Source organism: Humulus lupulus, chromosome 5 (assembly GCF_963169125.1).
Source record: "Humulus lupulus chromosome 5, drHumLupu1.1, whole genome shotgun sequence".
NCBI lineage: Eukaryota > Viridiplantae > Streptophyta > Magnoliopsida > Rosales > Cannabaceae > Humulus > Humulus lupulus.
This window is the reverse complement of record NC_084797.1, coordinates 137,449,724-137,461,546: the sequence shown is the minus strand read 5'-3', so window position 1 is coordinate 137,461,546 and position 11,823 is coordinate 137,449,724. Positions and strand designations below refer to the sequence as shown.

At 38.9% G+C, this 11,823-nt stretch overlaps 1 protein-coding gene and 1 pseudogene across 1 annotated transcript; one reads left to right on the top strand and one right to left on the bottom strand.

Moving 5' to 3' along the window:
• The first annotated feature begins 469 nt into the window (after positions 1-469).
• Positions 470-1,590, top strand: LOC133780633 (EID1-like F-box protein 3; annotated as a pseudogene).
• Positions 1,591-3,372: 1,782 nt separating this feature from the next.
• LOC133779519 (uncharacterized) lies at positions 3,373-4,909 on the bottom strand. The gene is made up of 3 exons (XM_062219473.1): positions 4,688-4,909; positions 3,874-4,624; positions 3,373-3,767 (listed from the first exon to the last, which is right to left on the bottom strand). Exons 1-3 carry the CDS (start codon positions 4,907-4,909, stop codon positions 3,373-3,375), a joined length of 1,368 nt encoding a protein of 455 aa, XP_062075457.1.
• Positions 4,910-11,823: the final 6,914 nt, after the last annotated feature.

Genomic DNA, 11,823 nt, shown 5'->3' with positions numbered 1-11,823 from the left:
TTTTGTGAGAAATGCACATTTTAGCTAAAATTGAGATTTTGACTAATTAAATAATTTTGAGTTACAAATATTACAGTGTGACTATTTAAATAAAATAGGAAGACCTATTTAATTTAATTACCCTAAGTTAAGAAATCAAATTAGTGAGATAAGAAAAAAATTACCTTTTGGGTAATTAGTTGGGTGATTATGTTAACTAGGTGATTTTAAGTGTAATTAGGAAAATATTTTTTGGACTAGAATAGCCCTAAGCGACCAGTCATGTGGGAAAGGATAAGGATGTCATTTTCTTTTCTTTACATTATTTATGGTATAAAAATAATAGGAAATAGCAGTGAAAGTACCCAATGTCTTACAAAATTTGTGATTTAGTATCCAATCTTTTTTCTTTTTTTTTGAAAAAATACTCAATGTCCACTTCTGTTCCAAGCCAATTAGGCCCGTTAAAAGCTGAACCTGACCCACGTGTCAGATCCTTATGGGCCATTTAAAAATAATTTTTAAAATTAAACACTGACACGTACTTGCTCCTTTACATCTTTTAGGCAGATATTACATCAAACGCAACATGTCAATCGCTGTGGTCTCATTTATGGACACAATTTTATAATCTCATTTACTCTTCTTCTTCCCGAGACGAGGTGTTATCAAACACTCTCCTTATACCACCACGAAAACCATCAATGAGTGCAAGCCAAAGGTTGAGACCGAACTCCCTGAGTCAGGGTTCGGACTCATCGAGTGACTCGGGGATACTCAGCGAGCGAATACTCGTGCTAGTTTTCGACTCGATTAACTGAGATATTCAAATGATCTTCTCAGCCACGTCGGTGAATTAGAAACTCAGAGCATTGGTGGAGCAATATATATGGCGGGATCTGTGTGTGTATCGCGCTCCGCGTATGGTAGCGACATTAGCGAATGGTGCGCCAGCTGCGCGTATGGGCGATGGTTGGCACACACTTGCGAAGTTCATGTTCTTCTACTGCGGGTGCGAGTCAACTCGGCAATTCCGAGTGAGCAAATCGTCCCTAGTGAAGGAGGCATCCCGGTTCTCGAAGACTTCGGAACGGAGCTTCTTGGTGAAGGAGTGCCGGAGCGATTTGCTGTTTGTGAGCGACTCGTGCGAGCATCTGATGGGGGAGAAGGAAGACGATTTGGGGATCTACAGAGGGGTATTTCAGGGATTCTTGAGATCGAAGACGAGAGCGTGCCTGCTCAGACTTTGGGATGGAGTTCACGATGTTGAGGGGTGCACGGTGGTGGTGCGTGTGTAGCCGGGAGGTCTAGCACATCAAGGCTGCCATGGCTGGCAGTGGGGAAAAAGCAGAGGCGGCACGAGAGAGAAGGAGAGGTCGGGAGAAAGGGTTGGCAGGAGAGAGAAGATTTTAGTTTTAATATTATATATAATTTTTTTTTTTATGAAGAAGGAAAATTACTTCATTGAACAAAAGCACAATACAACTGATTAGACAAACGAGAGTCAAAGACTCCACCCGCTACAGGAACCAAATAACTACATCAGAACAGAAAACTATTATCTACATTGAATATGCCGAATGTACAGTTGATCTTTTACTGAAGTTGATCTTTTACTGAAGCAAAACTTTTGGATAATATATTTAGCCTATATTTAGTAGTATACTTAATATCTGGGTGAGCTTCAGAACAGAGGAAGAATAGCCTTCATAGAAACATGAATTCCTGTTTTTCCAAATGCTATAAGTGACAGCAGACAAGATTAACAATCTCAGCTGTAACTCCTTTTCGGGTCCTTGCCAACCACACCAACCAGCTATGATAATCTAGAGGCCAAGCATCAAACCCCAACCAATCAAATATGCATTTAACCAGTTGAGAAGAGAAGCTACACTCAAAGAAAAGATGAGAGTGGTTTTCTTTAAATCTGTCACAGACAGGGCACAACTCAGAGGCTAGCTGAACTTGCATCCTACTGAGGTTATCCCTAGTTAACAGGTGAGAATTTACAACTTGCCAGAGCATAAATCTGTGATTTGGAAGTATGATTCTGCTCCAAATAGTTCTATAGAACTCATCCTTTTGCTGGACTAAGAGACTGTTGTACAATTTAACAGATTTAAATCTCCCTTGCACACCAGCAGAGGTAATATCAGCAGCTCTAAAATGATTCCGGAGACGACATAGCTTTCGCCAATACCAACTACAATCTGCTATTAAGACATAATTATAGAAGTTAACACCTTTCAGATAAATGGAATAGATCCATTTAACCCAAAGCAGATCAGGTTTCGCAGATAAGGCCCAAACATATTTAGCTAACACAGCCCGGTTCCACTTAGCTCCATCTCGGAATCCCAAACCTCCATAGGCTTTAGGAAGACAGACCTTCTGCCAAGAGGGAACGTGAAGTTTACTTCTCTGCCCAGCTGAACCCCACAGGAAGCCCCTACAAATCCTCTCAATTTCCTTAACTATGCTTTGAGGCAAGATAAAGATAGACATCCAATAGTTTCGAAGCCCAAGTAACACTGAATTTATGAGTTGAATCCGGCCAGCAAAAGACAAGTGTCTACTCGCCCAATTCTGAATTTTCAAGCGAAATTTCTGAAGAATAATCTCATAGTCTTCATGCTTCCATTTTGTTGGCCTCATAGGGACCCCTAGATAAGTAAGGGGAAATAAACCTTCTGTCAAATTCAGCTCATGAGCAATGTTAGTTCTATCTGTGTTAGAGACTCCACCAAAAAATACCAGTGATTTATCAGAATTAATAGCAAGACCTGTGGCTGTAGCAAAGCTATCTAGAACCCCTTTTACAACTCTTTTAGCAGCAAGAGAACCTTTACAAAATAGCAATAAATCATCCGCAAAACAAAGATTAATGAGTTTGAGGCCTTTACACATAGGATGATACCGAAATGGTGAATTTTGAGCAGCTAGTTGCAGACTCCGAGTCAAATATTCCATAATAATGACAAACAACAAAGGTGACATGGGGTCTCCTTGTCTCAGCCCTTTCCCTCCTTTAAATTTACCCTGAATTCTACCATTCATCAAAAGAAAGTAAGAAGTATTCCTAACACAGGCCATGATCCAACCAATAAATTTCATGGGAAATTTCAAGGCTTTCAACAGGTTCTCAAGAAAGACCCAATCAACCGTGTCATAGGCCTTTCTGAGGTTTATTTTGATGGCACTTCTCGAAGAGGTAGTGGCTCTCCCATAGTTTTTAATGAGATCTTGGAATATCATGATATTGTGAGCAATAGACCGACCCTTGACAAAAGCTCCCTGATTAGGCTGAATAATATCAGGGAGAATATCGCCCAATCTCTTACAAATCAGCTTAGCCATACACTTATATAAAGTTGAACAACAAGCTATAGGTCTCTAGTCAATAGCCCTTGAAGGATTAGCAACCTTAGGAATCAGAGATAAGGTTGTTTCATGGAGCTCAGAAGGGAAGATACCAGATTCAAAACAGTGGGTAATAGCTCCACACACCTTATCCCCAATGTCATTCCAAACTGCTTTATAAAATCCAGAACCAAACCCATCCGGGCCCGGAGACTTGGTTATAGGAATACTGAAGAGAGACTCCCTAATCTCCTTCCTAGAGAAAGGTTTAAGAAGTTTCATTTGCTGCGTAACTGACAGTTGAGGTCCCATCTCTACTATCTGATTGTTAATGCTCCCTAAAGCCGAACTAGAGCTACCCAAAAAGTCTCTAAAATGCCCCACAAAATGAGAAAATACATCTGAGAAATTATCCACCACTGTGCCATCTTCAGTAAGGAAAGAGACAATACCATTATCTGCTTTACGCTTCTTTAAAAAAAGCATAATAAAAAGAAGTATTTAGATCTCCCTGTCTCAGCCAAGTAATCTTACTCCTCTGAATTAAGAAGCTCTGATAAAGTTTTTCCTGGGCAGAATAAGCCTCAGCTGCCTCCTTTTCAACTTCTTGAAAATCCAACATGTGAGGGAAAGTTTGAGCTTGTAAACGAGCTGCTTGAAAGGTCTCTTTAGCTTTATAGAAGTTAGCCTTCAGGTCACCTATTTTATCTGTATTAAATGCTTTCAGACAATGTTTCAGTCTCAGCATTTTAAGGTAAATGGCCCGAATTCCTGTTGCATTAATTGGCTGATTCCAACTTCTAAGAACCTGAGTATGAAATTCTTGATGCTCTATCCAATAATCGTAGAACCGAAATATCCTAACTCCCAGCTTCTCATGAACCTGAAGTTTGACAAGGCAGGAGCAATGATCAGAAATTGCTTCCCAGCTGAACATAGCAGTTGCTTGAGGAAATAAGTCCACCCATTTCTCATTTATAAGAACATGATCAATTTTTGTATAGATTCTTGTTGCACCATGCTGATTATTGGTCCAAGTAAAGTAAGACCCAACACTTTTTAACGGTTCTAGATAAGCATCAGCAAGCCACCGATTAGGATCAGCAAACTCCAAGCCAGAAATTGGCTTCCCACCCAATCTATCCTTGCCTGTAAAAGGGGCATTGAAGTCCCCTAGATAAATCCAAGTTGTGTCCTTAAGAAATGGCCTTCTTAGCCCGTCCCAAAGGCTTCTCCTTCCTTCTATAGAATTCATTCCATAGACAAAAGTGACTCCAAATCTGTACTACACGCCAGTCAATTTAACCAGACAATGAATAAACTGGTTTGATTCCTCTAAGATAGTTACCTTCACAAATGACTTCCTCCAAACAATCAAAAGACGCCCTTCAATTTCTGGACTAGTATAGTAATCCCAATTCGGAAAATGAAGATCTACAAATCTACTAATTTTGCTGCCCTTCAACTTGGTCTCTAAAAGACCACCTACTCCTATTTTGTACCTCTTACAAAGATCACTAACAGGGCTATGTTTATTGACTCCATTAAGCCCTCTAACATTCCAACTCATAATATTACTACTATCCATTTGAGGGAATTGATAGAGAATTCTCATCCTTACCACTCAATCGGTCCTCTTGGAGCACAACAAATTTGTTCAAACTCTTATTCTTCTGCCCAATGACCTTGGCTTTTGTAACAGATACTTGTCCCTCCTTTGAAGGAGCAGCAACCTTTTTCGGAGTGTGCCAAGGTTGGCTTGACTGATCAATGTCCCTAAACCCAGCTGAAACCTCCTTATCTGGTAAAGAAACACCCAGATCATTCTGCTTCTTGTTTTCTTCTGAATTAATCTGATCTACAACCACATCAGTATCTTCATTAATCTCAGTACCTTCCAGTTCTACAGCCTTGGGACCATCAGAACTCTGGGCTGTTTCATCCTTATTAACCTTGGCTTCCTTCATAACCCACTGAGCATTCTCAATCTTCCTGCAATCTGATGGTCGGATATTATATATAATTTTAATATTTAATTTTTAAAAAAAATATATTTTTCTATTTTAAATTTAATTTAATTTAAATTTTAAATATATTATGAATTGCACTAATTATATCGTGCCACGTGTCCCAAAAATCAAATTTTAACAAAATTGTTAGGGTAGGTATCGATGAAGACAATCAGAAGTACATTGGGTACTTTTCCCACAAAAAAAATTGTGTACTAAATCATAAGTTTTGTGAAACATTGGGTACTTTTGCCGCTATTTTTCCTAAAAATAATAAAGCCAAAAGATAAAATTATTTTGTGTTCATCCTTTTGTTTTTTGTCACGATCCGAATTTGCTAATTGGGCTTAGGGCCTTGATTAGTGTGCCTGAAGGGCAATAAATGGATTAATATGCTAATATGTGGATTTATGTGTATATATGATAATGATGTATGTTTAGTTGAGTTAAATGAGCATGTGGGCCCCGTCTGGATATTAGGGGTATAAATGTGATAAATGCAATATATATGTGGTATGTCTGTGCAGCACGATTCGAGATAGTCCCGGGGAGCGATTAGTCGGAAAGTCACAACAGGGTTGAGATTCGGACTCAGGGCGAGTCGAGGGGTAATTTGGGTACTAGGTGTGCTATGGAATTATCGGGATATGAAAATAAATATTTGGAGATATATTTGAGGATAGAATGTCTAGGAGGGAATATTGAGGAAATTTACCATTTTGCCATCGGGGACGTTTTGGTACCCCGAGCCTTGAGGTAACCCTTTAGACTTAAGTTAAGTAAAACAAAAAGGAAGAATCGCTTAGAAACCTTGGGAAACCGACCCATACTCCTCCTTTCAGCTAAGGATAGCTTCTCACCACTCTTATCTTCTCTTTGGAGGCTTAAGGAGAACTTGGAGAAAACAGCTAGAAGTTAGAGGAATTCAGCTGGGAAATCTTGGAGCTAGGAGCTTGTGGATTAAGGATCAACTTCAGAGATTTAGTTCAGCAAGGGGTAAGCTTTAATTATAAGATTATGCTTAGATTTGCTGCTGGTTGTTAGAGTTTGCATGTTGATTAAATTTGATCTGTCATAAGTGTTTTAGTTGAGTTTTGGAGCAGATTTTAATGGGGTTTTGATGTTAATATTGAGCTGGAATGTGTGTGTTAATTATCTAGACTTGTTAGATAAGCTTTGAGTGAGTTGGCTTAAGGAAAATGCACGGAAGAAGATGGAAAATTCTGGGTTTGGAGGTAAGGGCCGCGGCCCTAGGAGGGGTGCGTCGCGGCCCGTGTGCGCGCGCGACCGAGTGTGGCCGAGGAGTTCATGCGCGCCGCGGCCCGTGTGTGTTGCAGGGGTGTGATAGCCTCTGTTTTGAGGCTAGCCGCGACTCTTGAGGGTGGGGCCGCGACTCTTAGTGCTAGTCTGCATTTTTAAGGGTGTTTAGGCTTGGGAATTCAATGGTTAAGGCTTGGGATGGATTTTATCACCCGTATTGATAGAATTCAAGGTCCCGGAGGTTAGGGTTATGGCTCAAAGTTGTTTATTGGATTAGAACTTGATGGATGGACGTTGTTAATGTGTTGTGACTAGGGTTTCGGCGAGGCTCAAGTTAGAGGACTGTGCTCGGGACATCGGTGATCGGTGAGCTCGGGACTCAGGTAAGAAAACCCTTGTTCCCATAGAGCTTGTTTGCAGTGCTGAGCCCAATGTGTTTGAATAGAACTGGTATGCAGGGCTGAGCCCATTATGTTTGAACTGCAGGGCGTAGCCCTTTAACTGAATTTGCTAAAAATCTGTACTTGCTTGATATGCTATGTATGCTATTATGTGAATGATCGGCGATAGCCGGGAACGGTATAGGCCGAGAACGGCGAAGGGCCGAGAACGGCGTTAGTCTCGTTGAGTGCAAGGCCGAGTACGGCACGGAGCCGGGTGCAGCGTTGAGCAAGTGGAGTGCGAGTTGCCAGGGCGAGTCCCTAAAAGGATACCTGGGATATCCTCACGGCGTGGTCCGTGAACCCAGGGCTTGGTAAACGCCTGGGACGGCTAGGCCGTATGTGTTTAGCCCATTGATGACCTGTTTATATGCTTGTTATATGTGTTGCATATGTTATCTGTTTGTGGGTTTTCTTGCTGGGCTTCGGCTCACAGATGCTCTGTGGTGCAGGTAAGGGTAAAGAGAAGGCCAACCAACCATGAGTGTAGCAGGTGTGAGGCGGCGTGTACATGTTTGGCCAGCCTGGCTGCCACAGCCAGAGGATTTTGGGAGATGTTTGTAAATAAACCTAGATTTTTTCGTTTAGTCGACTTGGTTCAGTTTATGCATTGTAAATGTTTCTAAATTGTATTTTGGGATCCCAAGTGTAAAACTTTTATGATTTTCTATGGAAATTATTATTTCTAAAGTTTCTCCTCTGTTTATGGCTTAATTACACTATTTGACCTAAAACTTCGATTAGCGAGTTAAAATCACATTTTTAAACTCACTTAGTAACGGCTCTAAGAAGGTAGGGCGTTACATTTTTACTACATAAAAAATGGGAAATCTCTCAATTCTCTCACTTTCTCCCTAGCGGAGCCCTCCCTTCTCCCTTCTCCCTCTCATTTCTTTTATTTTCTTTTTCGTAACTCACAAACACTCAAACCCTTCTTCATTTTCTATGGAAAATGCCTAGATAGTTCTCTAAGTTGAAGAAAGATTCAAAGCTCCAAGATCTTCTAAGAAAGAAAGGTAAGAGCACTTAGACTCTTGTCTTCATTTATTGTCCTTTTACTTTAAATCTGGGTATAATCTGACCTTGAGTTTATTTAGGGAGTGTGTGTTGAAGATCTAAGGGAGAAAAACAAAAAGGATAAAGTCTAGAGCCACCAAAACACAAGGAGGAACTTCAACGGTATAAAAATGTCCACCTTACCTTTAAATTGTTATATCTTGGTTTTGGCTGAGTTGATTGTAATATTGTATTGATAGTATTCTAGGGGCTGATCATACATGCATATTGATTATGTGGGGTTGGAAGCATGAAATCCAAAGTTCCAAGAGTTTTATTTAATAATACTCGCTGCCACATATTAGTCTTGACTTCCAACTGATCAAGCGAACTTGATACTACTCTGTTTCTAGATTCGTGTAGTTCAGGAAGATTAGATGAGGATAATATATTAGAACGTCCAAAATTGGTAAAATTTGACAAAGTTATGGCTTTTACAAAATTGGTGTGTAATCTGAAAAATATCTTTTAAAAAAAAAACAGTGCAAGGTGCCAACGTTGACCAACGTTTTGTATAAGCTACAAATAGTATTTTGGCTTGATATTTGAACTGGACAATCTATGAGTATTTTTAAATCAATATGTAAAATTTTAAAGAAAAATAATGATTAGGCTGAGAGTTATGAGTTTTCAAAGTTAGATAAAATTCCTCGGAAGCTCAAAATAGATTCTGGACATCCATGTTTGAAAATTCATTTTATTATGTAAAAATGGTCCAAATAACTTATTTTTTGGTATTCATAGTTTCTACATATCCTAGTATAGGCCTAGTAAATTTCAGACCTAAATAACAAACCAAAAATATTTTATGAACTTCCAAAGATCATTAAAAAGATTGGGTTTCTTTATAGGCAGTTTTATTGTAAGGTTTATAAAGATAGTTATCACCAAGTAAAAATGATTAATTTTAGATGAGATTTTTCAAAGAGATTCTTGGAATAGCCATGTTTAGCTCTGCAAAATTTTAAGATCATTGGAGCTATATTTTTTAAAATATAAATTTTTTAAACTAAGTTACCTACAACTTAAATTTACAAAGTTTGTACTTAATAAAAATAATAGAAATTGTTCTAAGTATTTGACTAAATGAAAGTGTTTTAGTTATAGTAATTATTAGTGTAGGTTTAACCTATTTAATAAATTTGTATTATAAGAAATTAATATTTTATTAATTTGGTTTATGGGAATTTAAAAAGGGGTCATTTATCAAAATTTTTCCATGATTTAAATTAAAATAATCTTTTTTAAAATAAAATCAACTTTTATTCAAATTTATTTTTAGTTAATCAAAAACTAATAAAAATTTATTAAAAATTTTTCTTATTTAATTATCAAAGTTCTTAAATAAAGTGATTTTATTAAAAAAATATATGATTTTTATTGGTAAAAATCAAAGAAAGATAAAATCGGTTAAGCTTGAAAGTTTTCGAAACTAAGTTTTTCGGCAAGGTTCGATAATGAGAAAGGAGTGTGAAATGTAGTAGCGAGTCGACTTTCAAATAACTAGACTTGTTAAGGGAATTTATTCCGAATGTTTTAATGTCGTTATGGCTTAAAATGCGTGAGGACGAAAATACCCTTGGTAGGTATTTTGTTATGACCTTAATGGAATACATAGAGTATTTATCTACTATAATGCCATAATTAATCCGAATACACTGTATTTTAGTTATAGTGTGGTCTAACAAGCGGAACTTTTTAAGGAAGATTTTCCGCGCGCAGCTAAGGACGTTCGGTAAGCCAGTTTATGATTTACAAGTCTGCAACATGAGTTAACTAGTGTATATCTTGCAAGAAGTAGGGCTTTTATGCTAGTTAGTGAGAGAGGGCTCATTGGGAGACAGTCTTTAGGGCTACTTATGCTCCACATGAGATGTTGTATATCGATGGTCCAGGTTATGCCCGAGACCTTGAGGTAAGTAGCCAGGTAACCTAGAAGTCCAAGGGATCCTAGAGGTGCTTACTCTCCATGTTGAAAGTGTTATTGTAATTCAGTTTGTGATCGTGATAATTGGCCAAGAGATAAGCAGACTAGGTAATCTAGGAGTCTGAGTGATCTTAGGGGTGCGGGTGCTTATGCTCCATTGTGAATTGTTAATGTGTTATTCCGGTTAGCCAGGAGAGAAGTAGTCAGGTAAACCTAGAGGTCTCCATGAGCCAGTGTGGATCCACCAACCCTATTCATTGTTTGAAATTAGTATAAATGCAGGTAACTGATACTTACCCTCGAGAGGGAATTCTGAACTAGATGTCAGTGTAAAGATTTGTGTCTCCACTGAGTTGAGAGTTAAGATGCTAGGGAATACTTAGGCAACTCTCGAATTGACTTCTAGGGTCAATTATAATTATTGGATATTATTACTATTCTACTTCAGCTTTGGTCTGGATATTTTTTTGCAGGATTCTTATACTCCTCTCTGTTTGCTTAAGGTATTGTAATACTGCCAGGACGCGTAGCGTTCTTGAAATTGTTTTGTTAGGGTTCAGATTTATCCAGAGTCCTAAGTGTGGTAAGCTTTATATTGTGAGGATAATGACCACTGGGTCATCAGTTCCTATTACTTGTCTCTATATGGTGTTAAATTGACTTACTAAGCATTTTCACTTAACTAGTTACTTTTGTAGTAGGTAAGGGCAAGGAAAAGTTGAACCAGTGAGATGTTTAAGCCTACCTATGAGGGTGTACATGTGACCCGACCTATGGGTGTCTGCATTTTCAAAAGAAAGTCTTTTGCTTATGTTTTAAACTATGTTGGGTTATCACCCTACTTTTAAAAGCTTTTGAAGTTTAATGTAATATTTTTAGTGTGTGCATACATTATGTACAAAAGTTTTATTTAATTCAAATTTTTGTGACATTTTAAATATTATAAATGATTTTAATTTGGAAAATTTAGTGTTAGGATTTTTGGGTCGTTACATCTACAAGGGAAGGATCGAAAAGAAAGGTAGCCCCGAGAGTTGGCTCGAGCATAGAGTGAGTTGCTAAATAGCCCCAGAGCGATCCTCCCGCTATAACTTCTCAAGCAATGCCCAACCAAAGACCACCTATTAGACTCCCTCTACTGGTCAGGGCTCCCCAGCTAGTCAGCCTCCACCAGCTTGCCAGCCAGCCTCCTCGCTCGTGGCTTCAGGCGTTGAGCGAGCAATGGAGAGATTGAAGTATGCATCAGATGCTATCTACTCTCGGAACCAGTCGCTTGCTCAACACTGTCTGAGCATCGAAGCCTTCAGCAATCTCGAGCATGCGACTATTGACACGGGCCTTGGCCGTGATATGTCTGAGATCCTATCGATAAGTTTCGGTTCCAATCTTCAAAAATTACACTTCTTTTTTATACAAGGGTCCTGCTCGACTCTGACTTTTATGTTTTTGCAAGATATAATGACACTGGCTAATACCTAAACTCATGCCCAAAAATTTGCAGAGTCTCTGAAGAAATCACGAGAATCTGTGAAGAGCTTTAAGGAGTCCAACACTCTCAACTACCAGCACTACCAAGAGCTTGAGAAGGATCTTAAGCATAAGATCACAGAGTAACTAAAGCAAGGTGATCAAGGCACTTGAGGAGAAGGAGACTAAGCAGATGTGCCAGATTGAGGAGCTCGAGCAAGCTAATATAAGACTCGAGGAGCTCATCCAGCAGCTCGAGGCAGACCAGATGCGGCTAGAGGATGAGCTAGCCTAGGAGAAGGAGAAACATTCCTTGGACCTGACT

Excerpts from the sequence above, each read along its gene's own strand:
- LOC133779519 (XM_062219473.1), bottom strand. The coding sequence starts at position 4,909 with ATGAGTTGGAATGTTAGAGGGCTTAATGGAGTCAATAAACATAGCCCT. Across the intron at positions 4,625-4,687 it reads GGAGGAAGTCATTTGTGAAG|TACAGATTTGGAGTCACTTT; the intron begins GTAACTATCTTA and ends ACTGGCGTGTAG. Across the intron at positions 3,768-3,873 it reads GAGCTTCTTAATTCAGAGGA|ATGGCACAGTGGTGGATAAT; the intron begins GTAAGATTACTT and ends TCCTTACTGAAG.